This window comes from Mus caroli, unplaced genomic scaffold, assembly GCF_978045245.1.
Source record: "Mus caroli unplaced genomic scaffold, Mus_caroli_1 scaffold_10, whole genome shotgun sequence".
Lineage (NCBI taxonomy): Eukaryota > Metazoa > Chordata > Mammalia > Rodentia > Muridae > Mus > Mus caroli.
Genome location: NW_028227265.1, coordinates 110,049,073 through 110,072,341, shown reverse-complemented (window position 1 = coordinate 110,072,341; position 23,269 = coordinate 110,049,073). Strand labels below are relative to the sequence as shown.

The following is a 23,269-nucleotide window of genomic DNA, read 5'->3' as shown; positions in this document are numbered from 1 at the left end:
AAATTGAGAAGCTTATGAGGACATGGATACATTTCTTAATACATGGATCTACCAGCACCGAGCCAGAAGGACTTTAATAACCAAGAGCAAGAAAGAAAGAAAAAAGAAAGACCGAGCCAGCAGTCAAACATCCTCAAACAAAGCAAAACAAAAGAAATCAAACAAACAAAAGAAAAAGATAAAAAACCAATCTGGGACAAGATAGATTCAGTGCTGAGTTTTACCAAACTTGTAAATACCAAGCATGGATTCTTCTCAAAGTGATCATAAAAGGCAAAGAGAGGAAACTCCATCCATTCTGTGAAGTCCAAGGAGACGGGGCATAACCAACCAACAAAGGTTAACATCCCGGATGAAAACAAAGAAACATTCTCAACATAACAGGCAAGTGCATCTCAAGAGCTCATACAGCACAATCAAGAGGCATTTATTCTCAAGAATATGAGGGTGGCTTATCATATACACACCAATAATCCACTGCATACACAGAAGGCAGGGGAAACCATGTGACTGACTATCCCAAAAGACACAACTTCTACATCTCTCCATGATAAATGTCAACCAGTTAAGAATAGGAAGAGCACACATGAACATACTACGGACCAGTGACAGAGCCATAGCTGACATCCTGTGGAGCAGGGCAGAGGAAATGTTGAAGATGTTCCTTTAAGGTCTATAATAACGTAAGGCTTGTATGGCTACAGTTTGTATTTGGTACAGCATACAGTACTGGAGGTCTTAGAACCATTACATCAGAGAAGAAATGAAAGGTGTCTAACTAGGAAAAGTAAAGTGCAAAAACCATGTGAAAAAAAAAAACCCTCAATACTCCACCAAAAGCCTGACTGATATTAGACAGACAGAGGTTAGAACTGGCAAGTGAATTCAGTAAAGTTGCAGGATACAAAACAAATGTGCAAAAAAATCAGAAACACTGTTAGAAACCAATCTAAACTTGCTAACAGTGAAGCCAAGAAAGTGTTCTCACTCACAGCACCTACAAGGAAGCAATGCATCTAGGGATAAATTTAATGAAGGAAATGTGTATCCTCTATAATGAAAATTGATAAGAGCCACTGAAGGAATCTAAACAACCCCCTTCTCTCCCCTTCTTGCTGACATATGTGCATATACACAAATGAAAACACCTGTTATGTTAATGAGTTAGAACAATTAATATTTTCAAAGCATATATATGACCTCAAAATAAACAACACAAAGCAATAAGTAGATTTAATGCAACGATCCACAGAATATCCATTTTTTCCTTCAAATAGAAAGAAAAAGAGGTCTAAATGACAAGTTACTAGATAGTAAAAGCAGTCTTGTGCAAAAATGAGCATCGATACATTGAAACACACACACACACACACACACACACACACCCCAGCAGTAAACAAAACAGCATGGTAATCTCATAAACTGACACACAAACCAATGGAACAGAATAGGGAAATGAGAAATCCAGACTGGTAGCCTTCTGATTTTTGACAAAGGTGCAAATAACATATACCAGAGAAATGACAGAGAAGCAATCAGTGGCACACGGAAAACTGGATAGCTCCTGTGAGGAAGAATGAAGCTAGACCCCTGTCTTTCACCCTGTATAAAATAAACTCAAAACAGATCAAAGACCTAAATGCAATATCTGAAACTCCCAATCTAGAAAAACACAGGGATACTTCAGGTGTCAGCATGAGAGATGATTTTGATATGACTCACGGAACACCGGAAATAAGAGCAATAACAGCAAATGAGATTATATGAAACTAAGAAGTTTCCAAACAGCGAAGGAAGCAATCAACGGATGAAAGGCCACCCACACGGTATCTGTGTGCTCTCCACTGGGATGGCTAATATTGATGTTCGACTTGATGAAATCTGGAATCAACTAGGAGACACATCTTTGGGCATTTGGGTCCACGAGGACATTCTCAGGACTGACTGGGCGGAGAAGACAGTCCTTCAGAGTGGCCAGCTCCTTCTCATGGTGAGCCAGATGCAGAGAGTAAGAGCAAAGCGGTCCTGCTGGCATGACCACCTTTGCCTCTTGGCACTTAGTGCTTCTGCTCCACCATCTGTTGCTGTCACTATCATTGGTGTCCCCGGCTGATGTCAGAATTCAGCTCCCCCACCCTTCCAAGCAGTTCCTTAGCGATCCTGAAGATTCTCATCACCACATTAGAATAGGGGAGGCATTTGTCTTTGTGAACCCATCAGTTCCTAGGTTCTTAGCTTCTTGAGTTGCCACCTCAATAGGTGGCCATTGTTGGACTACCCAGCTCCCATCAGAGAAGTCAATTTAGTCGCTCTCTGTCTCCCAATAGGAGAACAATTTATTCCCTCCCTCCCTCCCTCCCTCCCTCCCTCCCTCCCTCCCTCCCTCCCTCCCTCCCTTCCTCTCCCTCCCTCCCTCCCTCCCTCCCTCCCTCCCTCCCTCTCCCTCCCTTCTTTCACTCTCTCCTTCCCTCCTTCCCACTTGTAAAGTGATCCTTTCTTCTTTCAGTCCTTTCCTTCCCTTCCTCCTGAGACAGAACTGAAAGTTACTATATAGCTAAGGCTGGCCTTGAACTTCTAATCCTTCTGCTTCCAGTTCACAAGATCTTGGATTACAGCCATGAAGCACCATGCACAGTAATAAATTCCAAAGTACATAAATAATTCAAACAATTCAATTGCATTCCTCACGGATCCTATTACAAGGTGGAGAAATGAACAGAGGAGCTCCCTCCTATAGAGGGTGGATAATCACCAGGGCGGTGAAAATAAAACAGATCAACAGCTACTTGCCAGGGAAATGCAGATCAAAACAAAGGCAAGATGCCACCCTACTCTCCCCAACTTTTACCAAAGGCAGAACCCCCACAAATTCTGCCTAGAGAACCCAAAGGCAACAGCCCTTGCTCACTGTCAATGGGAAATAAACCAGCACTGTCATTATCAAAGACAGTATTGGAATCTCTCTTCCTCCTCCAAAACTTTATATATATATATAAAACTAGATCTACTTGTAAAGCGATCACACTACAGGTATACATCCAAAGAGAACAAAATCATCTGTTAAAGGGATACCTATGAAATCATGTCTGCTGCAGCCTAGTTCCAACGGTGTGCAATCAATAGAGGTGACCATTATCTTAGGGATAAATAAAACAATGCATTCATATATGCAATATACACTTACACATGCACATAAATATACAAAGTGGGACACCACTGAGCCATAAAAGGGGAGACCTTGTCATCTGCAACAATCTTGAGTGGTGATGGAGGATATAAGGTAATAAAACAAGACAGAGACACACTGTGCAGCTCACTCATTTGGTGCAGATAAAGAACGGATGTCTAAGATGAAGAAAGTCCAGCAGTGGTTAGTGAAGCCTGGGAAGGGTGAGATGAAGGTGGGAGAGGGAGGATGGGCAACAGGTACCAAAACCCAGCCTAGAGGAGGAGTAAGGCTAGCATTCTGCAGAGCACAGAGAGTACCCACAGCGCACATCAGCACACATCAGCCTCAAATCCACACGAAGAACCAGCCGAGAGAAACTCGAGGCTAAGAATAGGAGGTGACACAGACATGGAGTTGTCACCTTGGCTTGACCTCTGTCTATTTATATGTGTTGGAGTGTCATAGTCTTTCCCACAAACGTAAAGCAATCGTCTGCCCGTTACAAAGAGTAAGATAAGAAGAGAGGAAAAAGGTTGTAGAGTAGAGGTTCTGTAAAGGCAACGCGCAAGGTACCACGACTGATGGGGCTTCTGTTGGGCTGCTCCAAGCTGGCTCACAGGCATACTGTCCACTTCTGGGATTTGTGGAAGCCAACAGCTAGGGCTGGGCATTTCTTGATACCCTAGGCTGCTGGCTGTTATAGCACATGTGAATGTAAATGTGAGCTTTGATGTAAATATACATCACATGGGCAGATGTGATGGGAAAAAGAGAGTCTTGAGTGGAGACAAGCTTCCAACTGTGAATTGATGTTTGACCTTGAAGGGAAGAAGCCATGTGGTCAGTCAAGAAAGGCTTATGCCTTTTCCCGAGTGTAGATGGGGGAAGCCACAGCTCAGGAGACCAGCAGGCTGGGAAGTCCTCAGAGGGAAGAGCCCTGATTCAGAAACAGTGTACTGTGCTTTACATATAAGGAATAGTTCCTTATCCCTTTCCATCCAATCTCTCTCAACCTTTCAACACTTAGGAGTCTTGTTTGTAAAAATCCACAGGTGCTCCCAGCTACACAGACAGGGAAGCAAACCCTGAGGGCTTGTCTTTTACTTGGCAGGGGGCCAACAGAGCCAGGGTCACTGTGGTTCCACTGTGGTCCCCCACTGTGTGTGGGGAGACAGCCAAGCCACAACTCAGAGAGGATATGCGGGCAAAAGAGGCAGGTGATGGGGCATGGTAGAGCCAGAGATATGGTGCTCACAGGGGTTGAGGGAAGAGAATATTTTCTATGGGGGCAGAACAAATGTGGTCTCCTTGGCTGGCACCAGGTACCCTCCAAGGCCAGTGTCTCCTCCTCAGCACACAGGGAACCGCTTGGCCCTGAACAGGATACAGTGAATCACTGGTCCACACTCCTGCCCCATTATTCCAAGTTTGGCCTTAAGACTGTTTGTCTACTGAGGCAGAAAATAAAAGAACAAAAGCCCTTTCAGAGAAGAACACGGGCCAAAATTCCCCTTCGGTTCTATTTACTGGGTTTTGACCTACTTACAAACACGGATCTTCCCGGAGTGTTAACTACAGACTCCGAGCAGAGCAGTCCAAAGGTGGACATGGAGTGTTGTGCTCTCGTTCAACTGCAAATCGCTAATTTGGGGTAGAAAAAAAACAAAAAAACAAAAAACCAAAAAAACCAAACCAAACCCAACCAAAACCCACTGCCCCCAGGCACTGACTTCTTGTTCTCTTAGATCACATCCTTACAAAGCACCGCAAGCACATGCCTTTAGTTTTTCATCAATTCCCAATGCTAGTTGTGAAATAAAGTCCTGGCTTGTGTCAGCCAGGACCTTTCCACTGGAAAGTTTAGCACCACCAGCGTGAGGGACAACCCTATGAGGACATCTCTGAATGCACCCCGGACATCAATTCAGCTGGGCCTGGGGACAAATGCTGCCTGAGGAGGTGTATGTATTTCATAAATCTTCCCACCAGTGGTAGTGAGACAGCTAGAGGACAACAGGGAAGAGAGGAGGAATGACTTTGTTCAGAGGTGAAAGCGGACGGAGAATGGTGTATAGCGGAAAGCTCTTTGGGGATGAGCTATTTCTTTGTGGGGGAGGGGAGGGTCCTTGTGAAAGCCATAACTTCCTTTCAGGGTCCCCAAACCTCCCACCCTATAGGTTTAATGTTTGGAGCATGCTGTTCATGTGAAGAGTGGGAGGGGAGCTAGGTCTGTGCCCCCTGCAGCTGCCATGCTTAGCAAAGCTCAGCCCCCCTGGCTACTATTAGCCACAGAAGGACTGATGGAGGTGGACAGAAGACCTAAGGCGGTTGGGGCTTGTAGGTGGTCACCCAGGCTCTGGGGATCTGAACTCTGGTCCTCATATTTCTGTGGCAAGTATTTTGCCCGCTGAGCACATCTTCATGGCCCTGTGGTATGTCCTTTTCAGAGATGGATTATGGAATCATTACAGCTCCCATGATATGGTTCGTGGGACCCCTTCCACCTAACCTGGTACTGAAGGGGCAAGGTGTAGACAGAGTAAAACCACCAGAAAGTCACGGATTTTTTAAGTGGGTGTCAGTAAAAGATGATGTTACACTCCACCTTTGGAGACTGTTGCTATTTTCCATAAACAGTAGCACTGAGAACAGGGTGACTGGAAGGCAGAGGAGGGAATGTGCAAATCGGGGTTGGTAGCCTCTGGGCCAATATGAGCATGTGCAGAGCAGGGATGGTAGCCTCTGGGCTGTGGGCTGATGCTGAACAGTTGAGGGTAAAGTGCAGAGCAGAGAGCTCAGGACTGGAGTGAGGAGGACACAGGGTGAAAAGTCCATTACAACACTGCCCTGTGCTCAGGAAATACTGCACCGGAAATTTCCCAGGCACAAAGGAAAAAAAGGAAAAAAAAAGGACAAGCTTTTTGCTACTCTGTGATAGGACCAGAGCGAGCCCCAATTTTACTCATAGTGTACCTTTAGATAAGCAGAGAGAACATTTTACATTTGGATATCATTAAGGTTTGCCAACTACAAGCAAAATTTAAACCTTTTCTACTGCTGTAAAAATAATACTTTATCTAACTACCAATTTGTCTCTTTGAATAAATCTGTCTATACAAGCAATTTGGTGAGCATCTCCTTTCAAAACAGAACCAGTGAGCCTTGGACGACATACCAGGAAGAATTGGCACTGCTGGATGCCTCTGCCACCTGACTCCCAGAAAGATTCACAGTTGTTCATCTGTTTCGTTAATTGGCCACTTGGTGACTCAGCCAGTGTTTAGAGCCATTACTCAGTATCTAAGAGGGCGACACTCAGCCAGTGCATGGCCAGGCCAAGCTCTGCTTCTTACAGGATGCAGATTTGGGGTTTGTGAATTAGACACATACAATGAATCCTTCAGGAAACCTGAAGTGTTTAGGTTGTGGTGAAGGTGCTGCTGGCTGGCATTAGCTCAGAGGCTTCCTCAGGAGTGGTGGTGTCTTCTGAGGCTGAGGCCTCCCCTGTCATTCTTGGTGAGAGAGTCATGAGGAGTCAGAGAGGGGAATTATATAAAACGCAGAGCAGCACAGGATCCTGTTAGCAATGTCTGTAATGTGTTTTTGCCTTAGTGAATCTGTCTTATCCACATCCTGGAGAAGAGGCTCCCTTACCACTGACAAAACTCCCTGTCATCACCAGGTGACACACGGCTTAGGGATGCTGTTGCCACATGAGAGAAGTGATCTCATGTGAATGGCAGGTCACAGACACAAGCATCTATGTGTTCAGGGTACTTGTGTTGCTGTGCTACATCCATGGCACTGAGGGATGGGTGGTCACATTGGAGCAGTGTTTCAAAGGTCAGCCCAAAGGAACCCATGCCCATCTCCCATCAGGCGTATTGTGTCTCTGTTCACAGAAGCCAACACAGGGAGTGAACCTGATGTGTACCAGTGAGTGACTGGCTAAGAGAAGGGATGTACACACAGCATGAGATGCTGTACACACACATGGGATGCTGTACGCACATAGCATGGGGTGCTGTACGCACATAGCATGGGATGCTGTATGCACATAGCATGGGGTGCTGTACACACATAGCATGGGATGCTGTACACACACAGCAGGAGATGCCGTGCACATAGCATGAGATGCTGTACACCTAGCATAAGTGCTGTACAACACAGCACGGGGTGCTGTTTAAGCTGAGAGATAGGATGCAGAGGAATCACTGCCACTTACAATAGGGACAAAGCTGGAGCACAGTGCGCTCAGCGAAACAAACTAGACTCAGAAAGACAAACTCTAAACAGTGTCCCTCACGTGGAAGCTCAAGAGCTGGGGTCCACAGAAGCAGAGTAGGGGCGGGAAGAGGGTGTGAGTGTGGAGGTGTTAGAAGGATGCTCGATTTCACTTATACAGGAAGAGGCCATCTGAGAGATCTATTACATAGCAGGATGGTTACAGTTAATCTTAGATTATATACTTAGGAGTTGCAGGAGAATCAACAGGAATATGGGAGTGAACGGGACCAAAATATTATGTACACATATGAAAATGAGACCCACTACTATGTATAATGTATAATATTAGGCTAATAATAAAAACTTAAAAATTATGGTAGGTTTAGCCAGGCCTGGTGGGACACACTTATAATCCCATGCAGGCCAAGGCAGGAGGATTGCTCTGAGTTCAAGGCCAGCTTGGTTTACACACTAGGTTCAAGGCTAGCTTGCATCACAATGTGAGATTTTTATCTCTGAAAGCAACCAAAAATTTTAGCAGGGTAATTGCCAGTTACAAGAATTTCTAATTCCAAACTAATAGAAAAAAAAAAAAAACCCAAGGGCTGTAAAGTTCCCATACAAGTGACTGACGTTGAGGATTATCATGCTCAGAGTGTATACACCAAACAACCGTACTTCACAAATAAAGACGTAACAATATTATATCTCAGCAATTACATTCTCAAGACGGTGGGCTTGGGGAGTTCTAGCTACAACACAGGTCTATGGAGCAAGCATCCTGGTCTGCTTCTGAATCCTAAAAGTGCCTTTAAACTTCACTTTGTATGCTATATATGCTACACATTTATGCAGTCCTTCCACCAAATTCAAATGACAGCAACCTTCTGCACAAGGACACAGTTACCTGAGCCTTACCTGGAGGTAGTGGCATGGCCGCAGGGAAGGCTTGATCTCTGGGTGGACCAGGGGCTTGTCCAAGTTCAGGGAGCTCTTGCGGTAGGCCTCCTTAGCCTGGCTCACCGTGAGCGTGGACCAGGAGCTACGTTTCATGTACCTGGTGTCTGGCGTGAGGGCCAAGCCTTCACAGGCTGAGCACTTAACATCGCTGTTGCTTTTGGAAGTCTTTAGTGAGAGGTCCCCAAATGGGCTCTGCAGCGCCTCAGGGTAGCAGTGAGGAATGTGGTCCATGTGGTGGCGGTGCGCCACGCTGGGTGTCCGGTATGTGCTGTCACTGTCCAGGTTGTCGTCAGAACTCCACCAGCTGCTCATACCAGACTTGTGCTTGCTCTCCGGCTTCCGCTCCTTGCTTTTACTCCTTTTGCTGTGTTTGGAAAGGTGACTCTGGTGATGGTCATCCACACGACTGTCGCTCTTGGTCCCGTTGATGTTGCTCTTGGACGATCCCTCCAAAGAATGAGACTTGGTGAAAAGTTTCTGGACGGAGTGGACCAGATGCCGGATTCTGCCTGGACTCTCGTTCCGCTGTTCCGTGGCAGCCGAGGCCCTCTGGTACTGCAGTGTGTGGAAACCATCCCGGTGCAGGGGGAGCTGTTTCTCAAACTGGTCTAAGAGGTTGGCGGGGATGCGGTTTACCTTTGTACTTGTGTGGGACATGGCACAATCATCCCTTGTGTCATAGTGTGAGCTGTAGTGCATTCTGGGGAAGGTGCTACTGGATACGTGGTCACCCAACATCACAGGCATCATCATGCACTCTGAGTGGACGGAGCTCCTGGGCGAGCAACGGTGGTGATCCATTGGGCAGCTCTCAGCTGGGCTGAGGAGATAAGGTTGCCGCACATCTGACCCATGATGCATGTGATCATGGGGGTGCTCGCAGTCGTCAGGGGGTGACAGGCCACAGGTGTGACCCGCACACAGCTGAGGCTGGTTCCGGCTTCCGGTTAACCCTTTCATGTTCCTGGGTGCTGCGGGTGAGTACCTCTCTTCATTGAAGTGCTGCGTTGGAGACCATGAGTACTGCTGGTCTGTCAACAAAAACAGAAGTGGGATTTAGTACCTGGTGAAACCCTGGAAGCACTGGGGTCTGATAGACACACAGGACTCCTTTTTCCAGTCGCCAGATTCTAGATTGAGTTAGCAGTCACAATAGTTTAGAGCATAGTGACTTCTCGGGACGAGGAGGTACTAAGAGCAGAAAACCTCATCTGGTTTTCCCACATGAGGGCCCACCAACAGATATCCAACATCTGGATGCACTATCCAGATGCACTGAGGAGTCGACAGATACTAACAGACAATGGGCTGGAAGATATAGCTCTGTCTGTCAAGTACAAACATACGCACCTGTGTTCAGACCCTAGCACCCACAGTACAAGCAGGGCACGGTGGCATGTGCTTACAATCCCAGCTTTGGGGAGGCAGAGGTAGAGAGAGTACACTCACACATGAACACCAGATGTAGAAGGCAGAAGTGGTTTTCTCTGTCCATCCCAGCTGCTCACTTTGTAGGTGTTAGGAAAATATAAGATCCTTGGAAAACCTCTGCTACATACCCACCCTAAGGCCAGGGTGCACAGTGTCTGATGTCAGCTCCAGACTGCAACTGCCAAGACCAGTTCAGATACAGAAACAAGGGACAAGGAAGGGACCTGCGTGTCCAGGCTAAGGCACTAGGACATGAAAGGCTACTGTCAAAGTGGACACCACTGTTCTTGGAGCAATCCCAATAGGTGGCTGCAGAGCTGGGGACAGCAGCAGCCCCTTGGGGCTGCAAAGGGACCACCTTCTCTTTTGCATGGCAAGTTGCTATCAACTCAGGAATAAGTGAGCTCGAAAGAGGCTTTCCTGGGTGGGGGTCCTGTTCCCTTGGTTCTGGGATAGCTAGAATGAAGTGCCTCCATCCAGCTAGGGTCCAGCCACAGTACCAGTGTCTCAGACAGGAGGCATCAGAGGACATCACACTTAACAAGCAGGAGGTTTCAAAGGAAGCCAGCAGTTAATGGATAAGTTGTAAGACCTTGCTCTGCAATCCCAACTTAACCATACCACAAAGTTATTGCCCCTCTATCTTTTGCTTTATTTCCCCATTATCTTGTAATTTAACACAGTTCTCAGCTCTTATCACAAGCCCATTGCCTCTCCACTCACATGTCTTCTTTCATCCCGATATTCAGCCCAGCAGCTATTTTATGAATGTGGCCACATCAAAGAACAGAGCAGGGGTGAGGGTAAAATTTTAGCAGAAATAATAAAATTTGACTATGCAATACATCTGTGACGCTGTCTCCTTTTCACAGCATGGCTCTGAGTTCCCTCGAGTGGGTGAGGAGTCTCACATGGTCTCTTGCAAGCTCCACGACATCAACAAATGGGATGGTAATGGGCTGCAGGTGACAGCGTTCCTGACGCGCCCAGTAAGGACAGGCACTCCAGGTCTTTATGGGTGTACATAACCGACAATGAAGTCTTAGAGGCTGCACTATTTCTTTTGCTGGAGATGAAGTATAACAAGCATAAAGTGCGCGAATCATCTTAGTTGCTTAATCTGTTGCTCATCATAACTGCGTTTTGTTATTAGGAGGCAACAGCAATTAGAGTTGCCATTCAACAGCGTGTTCCTGTCTCTGCACCTTGAAAACAGAAAGTAAATGAGTCTTTTACAGTAGGATATCTCCACCCAGGAAGTCTGCTGTCAGTTCTACCAATGTCACGAACATTTCTGTGCATTGTGTGTGTGCCATGGGCTTCCCAAGGGCACTGCCCTGACCTCCTGTAGGGCATAAGTGCCAACCCTGTCACAAGCTGAGGGAATAAAGTGCCAACCCTGTCACAAGCTGAGGGGCAGGTAGGACGATCTTCCACAAACTCAGGAACTTACTAACATTTCTCAGAAGTTTCAGCTGGAATGGAAGGCTGCGGGGTTGCTGTAGTCAGTAACTGACACGATATTAACCTTCCTCTGTTACTTTCAGTGCCCACTAATGTTACTGTCCTTCCTCGGTTTCCCATGAACCACCTGTCCTCAGGATCAGCCCAGCTCTCTGGAGACACAGGAACAAAAGCAGTGCAGGAGGAGGCGGACGCAGGATACAGCTGTGGGACCTTGGGCTATGCTCACTTTGTGCAGGAGTGAAGGGTCTCTGTCTCTGCATGACCCAGAGGAGCCTGTCTTCAGCCCTACTGAAAATGTCCCCTCAGACCTGGGAAGATGAGGTGGGTAAAGCACTTGTGTGAGCATGAGATCTGAGTTCAGATCCTCTATAGCCACTCAAAAAGCTGGGCGTGGCTATATTTGTCTATAATCCCATTCCTGGGGGGCAGACCCCATGAACTCAGTATCTACTCAGTTCAGGTGGTCAGTGGCCACCAGGTTGAGTGGAAGACCCTGTTTCATATGGTGGAGAATAGTAGAAGTCACCCAGTGTTGGCCCCCATCCTATGCATATGCATGTACACGCACACGCGCGCGCGCACACACACACACACACACGCACAATAAAAGCCTAAAATGTAAAACTAAAGAGGAGAGTGTACTGGCTGGTTTTGTGTGTCAACTTGACACAGGCTGGAGTTATCACAGAGAAAGGAGCCTCCTTTGAGGAAGTGCCTCCATGAGATCCAACTGTGGGGCATTTTCTCAATTAATGATCAAGGTGGGAGGGCCCATTGTGGGTGGTAGTCCTGGGTTCTATAAGAAAGTAAGCTAAGCAAGCCAGGGGAAGCAAGCCAGTAAGTAACATCCCTCCATGGCCTCTGCATCAGCTCCTGCTTCCTGACCTGCTTGAGTCCCAGTCCTGACTTCCTTTGGTGAAGAACAGCAATGTGGAAGTGTAAGCTGAATAAACCCTTTCCTCCCCAACTTGCGTCTTGGCCATGATGTTTTGTGCAGGAATAGAAACCCTGACTAAGACAGAGAGGTGCTTCTGCTCCCATGGTGGGAATTACCACGTGGGGGAGGAACCCAGGAGTAGAGTGTTAATGCATGGTCAGAAATGTCCCCCTTCCCCAAGTAAAATGCAGTCGATCCTTACACCTCCTTCAGGGTTAGCATGAGCAACAGATGAACAAATTAAACAGATGCTTCAGACCGCATCGGGACCACACTAAGCACATAAAAGCTGCGGCCATCTTTCTTTTAAAATCTCCTTCATATCTCCTACTGAGATTGGCTGATACCTCCCACAGGGGGATTAATGCAGGGTGTCTGAACTGGAACAGATAAAAGGTAGTAAAATGTAGGAGAAAGCAAGCCATCGAGGACTTGGAAAAAAGCGGGTAGCAAAGAAAACATATATCCAGATGGAAACTGCAGAAGGCAGTAAGGCCAGGGCTGCTCTTGACAGCATTTCTCTGAAGTGGTTCTCGGGGCTACCACTGCAGGGCACAGGCCCCCTCCTCGGCCCTGCCCAGCCATACCTTGTAAGTGCCATTCACGGCTCTATGCCTAAACATACGGCTTCAGGTTGAGATGCAGTAGAATTCCATAGCAGAGTGGACATTTATGGTAGACAGAAAGGACCTTCCCCATCCATAAAGCCACGTCAAGGGTAATTCGAGGAATGCATCAAAAGAACCCAAATTTATCCAAACCCATCAATTCCTCCACGGCCTCAAGCTAATATTCAGAATTTCATTAACCTTCTTCATTAGTTCAACTGTGTATCATAAACTGGGAATATATGTGCTTACACACACACACACACACACACACACTCACGCACCCATACACTGCTGATGATTCTTCTTGGTTCTTTGATAAGCAGATTCAACAGCAGCCTCAATAGTCTCTAAGGCATACAAGGCTCCTTAGAAACAAAAGTCCCCAGTGATTACACACACGTCAAAGCCACAATAGGAAAAGAGAACCTGCACCCAGGTGGGTGTCTCCTGGGAGCACAAGGTGAAGAAGGAGCTGCAGAGTAGGTGATGCTGAGCTCAGGTGTCTAACCCTGCAGTGCTGTCTTCTAATTGCATTGCTGTTTGCCACCAGACTGGACTAGCGTGCGCATCTGTGACGTACCACCACTTAATTACTGAATGACATCTTATTTATGGGCTTAATAAAGAGCTTTTAAACAACTCCTCCTTGTAACACTCAGAAACAATGGCTTCCAAGGCACAGAAGAGAATTGCTGTTTGCTGTAAGATCTGGTTCCATTATTCCAGAGGCCAAAGGTCGGGACTTCCTTCTTTGTGCTTGAGAAATCTACTCTGAAATGGAACTTTGGCATCCCAAAAGTAATTATAATTTGTTTTGTAAACAATTTCTCCTATCTGGATTCTTTCTAATGCAAATCAGAGGCTTAATAATTCCTGCCCACCAGCCTTCTCTCTCAACTTTTACTTGGCTATGGTAATTATACTACATTTCAGCAACATGTTGATCCTAAAATGCATGCCCCAGAATCCAGCAGCGAAAGGGGGCTTCGAGGCTCCACAAGTGAACAGAAACTGGAAATGCAGTTCACAAGGTGGTGACCCTGACTTCCTTGTTTTAAAAAATAAAATTTATGAAAGCAAAATAATAGAAAGTTTTACCATAAAGAGGTCTTGGATATAGACAATGTGGACACTAATATCATTCAATCTGGAAATATGTGAATGCTGCTGACTTTTTGTTAGGAAACACACAGTACCTTTGTAGAAGTCACATATTCTCTCACTAAACTGAGAGATTACTAGGGAGGGGGTGTCAGTGGGTATTTATGCAGTAATCTTATTTTTGTTATTAATGTCTAATTTTTTCATTTTATTAATTACTGTTGTCTTTCTTGTTTTCTCTCTGTGTCTCTTTGTCTCTGTCTGTCTGTCTGTCTGTCTGTCTCTCTCTCTCTCTCAGTGTGTGTGTGTGTGTGTGTGTGTATGTGTGTGCGCAGGTGCACACAAGCCACAGTATGACTAGAGAGATGGTTCAGTGGTTAAGAGCACTGGCTGCTCTTCCAGAGGCTCAGGGTTCCATTACCAGCCCCTCTATGGATCTGACCGCCCTCTGCAGGCAGTATACACGTGGTGCAAGTCACACATGCAGGCCAAATGCCTGTACATATGCCACAGCACGTGTGTGGAGGCCAGAGGACAACTTGCAGGAGTTGGTTCTCTCCTTCCACCATGGCCCCAGGGAACTCACACTTCTAGGGAAGGTGCTTTTGCCCGCTGAGCCATCTCACTGGACTGGAAAGTGTCCACCATGGCCCCAGGGAACTCACACTTCTAAGGAAGGTGCTTTTGCCGGCTGAGCCATCTCACTGGGCTGAAAAGTGTTTCAACAGGGGAACCTACTAGGGAGAGGGCACCTAATTTGGGAATGCATAAATCAGGCCTGTGAATTCCAATGACTCCACTGAAAAGAGCCTGGGTGGATGATGGGTTGAGAGGCACACATGCCCAACCCCAAGATCACAGGCACTCCTCCTGCTGAAGGGCGAGAGGGAAAGAACTCACATCACGACTTATAAAAGCCTCCCCCACCCCTTGGTATTTGAATGTGGTTTATATTTTCATTCTAGAAAGAGCCAGTTTGGGGGCTAGAAGCCTTGGTGATTGATTACCCAAAGCATTTGAATGGAGACATCAGAGAGATACTCCCATGAGAGGTGCTCCCATAGATAGATGCTCCCATGAGAAGTGCTCCCATAGGTTGGTACTCCTATGGAGGAGAGGTGCTCCCAGGAGATACCCTTTCCAGTCCACCCATGTAAGAAAATCTGCTGGAAATTGAGGTTGAAATCTTTCTTAAGAGTCAAACAGATACATTAAAAATTAAAGTGCACCGTGAGGTCACTTTGTGGCAAGGCATGGCTCTCATGTTACTCGAGGGCATTTATAAATGAGTGTGACCTAGGAAATAAACGAGGCCAGGATCTGAGAAGCTGTAAAGTGTTCTACCCTTTGGCAGGGCAATTACCGTTACTCTACGTTTTTAAAAAAAAGGAAAGAGAAAAGGGAAAACCCTCTTAAATGAAACAAATTGCTTTGCACAGAGCGTTTCTAGAGTACCAGGAAACCAATTTCATGTTACTTACTTGTTTACACACTGCCAAAGAATTTAATCTGATGCTACAAATGTTAATGGGAAAATAAGGTAAACTATTGAAGTGCTTTTATACCATGAGAGAGAGAAGGAAAGTGGGACTGTGTGCCAGAGCCTTGGGCAAGAGTTCCAGGTGGCTCGTAGCCTCGCTCTTTCTGTGTCCAGTGAGACTAGAAACATAAAATCACAGGAGGACAGAGGTGTGTTCAGAAAAAAAATACAGTTCAAAATCAGAGAGGGTCCTCTTAAAGACCATTACAATACAGGGAAGAGAAGGTAAATTCTCAGCACTGTTGTTACTGCTTAAGGTGTGTGTGGAAATATGAGCTAGAGAGCTGGGTCGGGGACCTAGATTCAGATCCCTAGCACCTAGAGAACCACATCAAAAAATCAAACATCGGGCAGCAGCTCCCTAGTGCTCACTGGTCAGCAAAACAAAAGGAAAGGCATCTTATGGACACAAAGACAATATAAATTACAAATATGTGCATGAGATTCAACCTTTCCAATAAATTATAAGACTATAGGAATAAATTCTATTTTCCAGAATAGATTGATTGAATTAATTTGTCCTAGGTAAACAGCGGAGCAAAGGAAGGGAGAAGCTGTCCTTGTAGACAGACAGACAAACAGCACATCATTCCAGTTCCTGGATGGCTGGTTCCTGTTTTCTTTTGGTTGCCATGGTACTGTACCGGAACTTAGAGTGTCTGCCCAGATTTTCACATTGCACAAGATGCTGAGCAGCTGTCGAGTTTAAATGCTTACAACATAACAGCTGGCACAATCTTAGCCCTGTGGGTCTCACCTTGAGAATACGTCTTGCAACGGGCAGCCAATTCCTAGCAGTTTTCAGATAGCAATAAACCATCCCATTTTCATAGCCTCACACCAAGCCCAACCACCCTATCATCCTGGGGTCTTGGACTCTAACAACACTGGAAGAGTACAGCTAATACATGCACATTAAAATAAATTTAATAACAATTTCTTTTTGCTATGAAAACGGTATAAGGGCACTGCAGACAGAATGGCAAAGCTTCTGACTGAGTGCTGAGAGGACTCTCTGGCGAGACCCTTGCCCTGGATCTTGGTTACCTCGATGCCACAGGCTGTTCTTCTGTTCCTATGGAGCTTGGCTGCTGTTAGCTTTGCTGCTGAGAACTCCATGCTGATAAGCACTGGAGTAGCCATCTTTCTGATACTTGCAGGTAGGAATCTAGAGTGTGTGTTATCTTTTCCTCTCTCTCCAACTCATGTAGTGTTCATGTCTTTGGGCTCACATGGGAACTGTTTCCTGTTTCCCATGCTATAAGCCCACGCTGTTCTAAGCTCACGGTTCCGTTTGAATATGCTTACACTTGGCCAAGGTGTAGCAAGAGGAATTCAGGAGGAATTCGGCAGCTGTCTAGGACTATAGCCTGTGGATAAGGTTTCATGGGGGATGGGGGGGAACAGTGCCTCTGCAGAGCAGCAGACTGCACAAGTGGTCATGCATGGCAGAAAGTGATCAGGAGTATGGCCATATTGTCACTGAGCCTCTCCTCTTGAGAGGTGAGGGTTTCACGTTTGAAGCACCGGCATTATACAGAAAATGCCCAGGAAAATCATGCTTACTACACACAGCCTGTTGAGAGTTCCTGAAAATGTTTAAAAAGCATAGGCTCAGACTCAAGGCTCACAGACATCTGTCTGTCTTCCTATACATTCAGGCCAGTTCATCTGTCCACTTTCCACCTTAGACCAAGCACTGAAGTTTCCTAGGGACTAAGCAAGTGTCATTATTCTGGGTTGTACTTTGTTGGTAGTGGATGAATGAGTGACACTTGGCTAAATAGAAGAAATGGGTCACTAGTATTAAAAAAACAAAACAACAACAGCATCATCAACAACAACAAAGAAAACAAACATAAACCTGTGTTCTAGATGAAGAAAGTGACACGAAAAGAAGCCAATGGCCTGAAGTCAAACAGATGGATTGGGAAATTTTGTTTCATGGAATGAGGCTCAGAAAAATTGTTACCACAGAGACCAAGTCAAACAACACATCTGCATTACCCTCAGAGTACAGTTTTTAAGATGTATGCTATTTCTATTACACAACTGTGGTTGTGTTTGGGAATTCCTGAAGTCTTGGGAGAGGCTGTGAATTTTAGTTTCATTTCTGTTGCTGCTATAAAATACCCTGACAAGTCCAAGTGTTGGGATAAATGGTTTATTTTAGCTCATAATTCTAGGTTATAGTACACTGTAGCATGGAAGTCAAGGCAGGAGCTTGACATAGCTGGTCAAATCACATCCACAATAAAGAGCAGAGAAAAATGAATGGATGCATACTTACTTGTGCTGAACACTCTATATTGTACAGTCCAGATTGCCTTGCCTAGGGAATGGTGGTGCTCACAGTGGGGCTTCTCATGCTAACCCCAGGCACACTCACAGGCCAGCCTGATAGACATCTGAGATGCTCTTCCCAGGTGAGTCAACATTGTGTGAGGTGGACAATTGCACATGATGGCGTCATGCTTCTGCATAGAGACGGCAACAGGTGCTTCCAAAATGTGTGAGGATGGTAGCCTGTGTCATCCCAACATATTGCAGTCTTTGCTAAGAGTAGACAGTAGTAGTTATGAACACTGTCAGAACACAACTGCCATGTTTGCAAAAAGAAAATATGGAAGACATTCTTGTTATTCTATTGGCTATAATGGAAGTACAGCTCAACAACTTCCCATCCCTGAATCAGAACAAAATAGAAGGTGATTAACCTACAGGACATCACCGACTTGAATCCTTGACCCCAGACCTAAGGGAAGTTTGTTATTCAGACTTCCAGAAGAGGTATCACGTGAAAGAGAAGCTTCACACCTCTAGATGCAAACAGTGAGTCCCTTTAATGCTGCTTAGGGCTGAGCAACTAACAGTGACCTACCACCTAAGAACTCTGTAAAAGACCAATAAATATGACTACAATAAAACACTTTTCCAGGGGGCACCAGGTCAAAGGGGAGGTCAACTGACAAACACATGGAGCAGTTTGCTACTTAAATCACCCACAAAATGCCAACTTTCCTGAAGCTGCTGAGAATTTGAGAAGAAAAGGCTCACGAGTAAATTCAGAAGGTTGGCAAAGAGCACAGAGTTCACATAAGCACAGAGTATCAGTGTGTACGGTGTCCATCAAGGCTGCAAAGACAATCAGAGCTGCAGAAGGGTGGCTCTGCAATGGGCAGACTGCACAGTCCCATGCTGTGTGAGAGATCATGGTGACACATTGGCTCCGTTTCACCCAGTGACCTCACTCAGTCACAGAAATGAAAGTAGGCTTCTTCCTGTGGTTATGTGGGATTGGTGGCAGAATCTGGAATCTGGTTAGAGTAGTGGCCAGATGAGAAATAGCTTTGCTTTCCTTTCTGGCTTCCTTGCCAAGTGGTGCACACTTGGCCTCTAGATATAGCATGGCTGCTCATCTTGAAACAAGAGAGTCTGTGATTACTTACAAAGACCCTCACAAGAATAAGCCTACTGTGCTCCTCTACAGAATGGGATGTGTGTGCCATCAGACTCTCACGTGAGATTCCAGTTCCACCAGATCTTCAGAGGCCATAACGTATACCCAAGGTTGAAGGTTTGCTGGGCTTAAATATCCAGTTTTCCTAAGTCTTCACCTATGCTGGGGGTGGCTTTGCATGTTGCAGGTGCCTGAGTCACCCATACTCCCATAAGCAAGTTCCTTAAACTTATGTCACACACTTTCTGAGCCCCAGCAACAGGCAACAGATCCCTCTGACTTTGCTGGTCTTCCAGATGGACTTTGATGACATATACTCATTCTGATAGTCACGGAAAAACTCTAGCACAGCTAGCATGATAGTGACCTGGTTTCCTGTTGCCACCTGAGGCCCCTCCTGCATGTGGCCTGACATATTTGCAGGTTGGGGGACTCGGATATCAGCATCTGGGGAGGGCCTTTATTTGTCTGTCACACAGTTCTCATACTGTCGCCTCCCTCTTTATACTTCAAAAGCCATTTCTGAGGCCAGCCTCCTTGGAGGCTCTTCCTCACCCACCCCAGTGCTTACCCATCCTGCCTGGACATAGAGGTGACATGTCTCGTGGTGTCTCATCATGTCACAAGTGCACAGATCTGGCTGAAGAATTTCCTTCACAATAATGAAATATGTTCATCAAATCAAGTGTGATGATCACACACACTATGCATCTGACCCCAGCAAAGCTAGGGAGGTTGAACTCTCCACAGGGTCAGGGGGAGGCCAAGTCAGGCCTCTTCATCACTCCCAGTCCTGGCATTGTCTCTTACTTGTCTTCTGATGTGGGTAGCTGAGACACTTCATCACAGGCTGAACTGGTATAAGATTCTGACACTATAGTCATACCTTATACTCTAGTGTGGGGATCTACTCCAGGGATCTTCTCTGGGATCTGTGATCACCTCACACCAATTTCCAAAGGAATAGGTTGAACCTTTCAGGACCATTTCCATTTGTATGCAACATTTATATCCCATCTGGAGGAAGGGAGGTGACAGAGTTTACTACCCATGTTGGATGAGCGCTTTGGCTTCTCTCAAGTGGTCAGCTGTGTGTGGAAGCACAGTCCATACTGAGTCTGCTGACTTTGCTATTAGAGTCTAGGACACTGTCTCTGCACCTGTAGGAGGTAGAGTGAATGGTAGAAGAGTATGGGAACAGCAATCAATTGATCCACACTGATGAAGAAGCTGAGTGGCCTGGAGTCCTTTGAGACACAAGGTACCCATGTGGCTTCCAAGCAACAGTTCTTGTTGAAGGAGAGAAGAATGGAGAAGAGCCTTCACCTTGTCTTCCCATAGGTCCTAACTGTGATTCCAGACTCTCTGTCTTGAGCCTGCAAGGCTGTTTGAGAAATCAGGTAAACTAACCCTAGTGTGCAAAATCCTGAAATTCAGGCTAGCTCATTATGAGTTTTGGGTTTTCAGGTATGCACATCCTCTGGATTGTTGTGTTGCAACATCCTCTGGATTGAAACATTCCATCCTTGAAGGAAGAAGCTGTGAGGGTAGAGCAGAGGAGGGGGTAGAAGAAGGGGTAACTAACATTAAGAATGTTTTAGAAACATAGAGGAACCTACTATTTATACACACACACACACACACACACACACACACACACACACACACAACCCTGGCCAGAGGATAATACTCCTCCCAGAAGCCATAGGTTGCAAAATAAAAAGCCCACTGCGAGGTGTGGGATACCTCCCCTCAAACTGTTGGTAAGGAGTATTCTGGAGACCCCATCAAACAAAACAAGTGATTGCAATGGCTACTGGATGTCCACTAGAACTCAATGGTATGGTATGGGCCTATTGCTTAAGATATGCCATACTATGGTCACAGGACATGAATAAATTAAGCAGTTTTTGATAGGGAAGCCCCTTCCCCTCTGTCTAGCTTTCATTGCACCAGAAAGTGTTTAGGGTGCTGGATGAAAGAAGTTACAGTAGTCTTGCTCAGCCTTGAAGCCTGCAAGTTACCATAATGACCACCAGGCAAGATATGCACCAGGGTACAATAGGGACACAGCTATTGTGGGAGTAACCAGCTGTTTTATTTTTAATTGGATTTAAGGCCTGCCTTAAACACATGCCTGGTACTGTAAACTTGACCACGAACGATGGTTGGGGAGCCCATAGGCCTTAGCTATGAACCTACTGTTACAGTATCAAAATGTCCTCTCCATACTATCTAGATTAGAACAGCTTTCAGACCTCAGAGAAGCCTCTTTGTGCAGAGGATTATGGCTAGCCCAGAAAATCACAACTGGTAAAAGTGAAGAGAACAGGTGTCAGTTGAGTGCTCAGTCACAAATGGAAAATCGATATCACACTTACTTTCCTACCAAGGCTCGGGGAACATCACAGAAGAGGAAGAAGAAAGACTGTAAGAGCCAGAGACTTGGAGGATCAGGGAAGGACCAGTATCTTCTGAACACCACAGGACTGATGTTCTCACAAACTCACACCAAATGTGATTGTCTGCACAAGACCTATACAATATCAAGCCAGTCAGCATCCCAGCAGGGAGGGAATAGGAGCCTGTGAGCTTCAACCCCTCACTGAGGAGCTACTGATAGTTGATGACTGCTGATGGGGGCGGAGAAGTAGTCAACTTTTTAGGGTTGTCGCCTCTCGTAGTTCCATCAAGTTCCAGTAGATGACCTCCCACATATTTATACATAGGCAGCACAAAGTGGAATGAGTGGGTTATAAAAAAAAAAAGAAAAAGAAGGTATAAAGTTGAAGTGGGCATGGACTCTGTAGGTATAAGGGGGAGCAGTGGAGAGTGAATATTGTGTGCATATATGGAATTTCAAAGAGTTAACAAAAATATAATATTAAAAAGATTCAGGATATAGGCAATCCACAAGTCTCAGGAAGTTCCTGAAACATACCAAATTCATAAGGTTGCTTCTTCCTCAATACTACATAAACAGTAAATACTGCTGGGAAAAGGAGACTATCTGACCTGGTAAGCCATCAGTATATCATGCAGAGCTGCCAGGATGATGCTTTTATGATTCATACAGGTTAAAGTGAGCTTTGCAGTCATGTAGCTGCCTTTGATGAATATCTTCTAAGTAACCCCAATAAATTCATTGGTTCACCAACTTGAACCTCGATGGAATTGTTTATTTGGTCTGTTGATGTTCTATGTAGAGTGAGAAAACATTTGCTCATATCACCCCAGGAAAAGTCACACTACCATGTGCAACTAAAACACTAATTAATTAAAATTATTTCTGGTCACTGAAAGCAATTAGAATAGAAATCCCTAGAATTGGTCCGATTTGATTTTCAGAACGACTATAAGTTTATGTGTCATTACAACAATTTTCAGGAACTAACAAAAAAACAGTATCAAAGATCCAATAACATACGAACTGCAGCAGATGGCACGGGGAGCCAGAGTTGATCTGATCTGAGCTCCATTCCAACACAAACACCAAGGGGTCCAGGAGGCCTGGGTCCAAACCACAACTTGATCTTTCACCAGCTGATGCGTGTGATGAGTCACATGACCCTTTGGATTCCATTTCTTCATACAGAATAGGCTGACAGCTCCAATATGTTGCTGCGATACAAACAGTAAGCTCTGCTCTCTGCACTTCACAGAGACACTATCTGAACATATACACTTGTTTTTTTCCCCCTTTGTACAATATCATACTTGGTCCACCATGGCCAGAGAATAGGCCGTGAAGACGATAAAACAAAGAAAATCCTAGTGGGGACTAACACACTGTGTCCTGGCCAAGAAGGGTGTATGTAATTTACAGACCTTTCTGACCAGAATGCAATTTGGGAACATCAGGCGTTTCAGTGAGAGCTACACACATCAGCAAACTCGATTTTGTGCCTGATTGGAAGACTAAATGGTACAGGCAAGCTGCCTAATGCAGGGACGTCATGCTGCATAACATCCCTCAGCTGGTCTCAAACGGGGCTGTCAGAGATACACCAGACTCCATCATCAGCCAGGCTGCCAGTGCTAATGACTTTTTTTTTTTCTTTTTTGAAGATGCCATTTCAAGGGTTAGTCTGTGAAGCTGCCTTGACTGAAATCCAGTTACTGTGTTGTTACTCAAGATGGGTGGGCGTTCCTTCCAGCTGCCTAGAATGCTCTAGAGTGCACAGTGCTCTAGAATGCACAGGGTGACTCCCTAACCCCCATCTGCACTTCCTTCATCTCCAAAGAGACTTTATTCATGCTGTGTCTTGTTTTCAAAACAAACCCCTGATCCATTAAGCAACAGATAACAACTCCTGGCTTCCTTTCTACAAACACCTGCAGGTCCTAGTCAGGCCCCTCTGCAGGA

At 45.7% G+C, this 23,269-nt stretch overlaps 1 protein-coding gene across 6 annotated transcripts in view; it reads right to left on the bottom strand.

Moving 5' to 3' along the window:
* The window catches only part of Dlgap2 (DLG associated protein 2), a 796,232-nt gene that overhangs the window by 108,845 nt on the left and 664,118 nt on the right, over positions 1-23,269 (bottom strand). For all 6 annotated transcript variants that reach the window (XM_085844126.1, XM_085844125.1, XM_085844130.1 and 3 more), the window contains one exon: positions 8,315-9,387. In XM_085844126.1, coding sequence (XP_085700252.1) covers positions 8,315-9,387 — 1,073 coding nt within the window. The remainder of the gene's footprint in view (positions 1-8,314; positions 9,388-23,269) is intronic.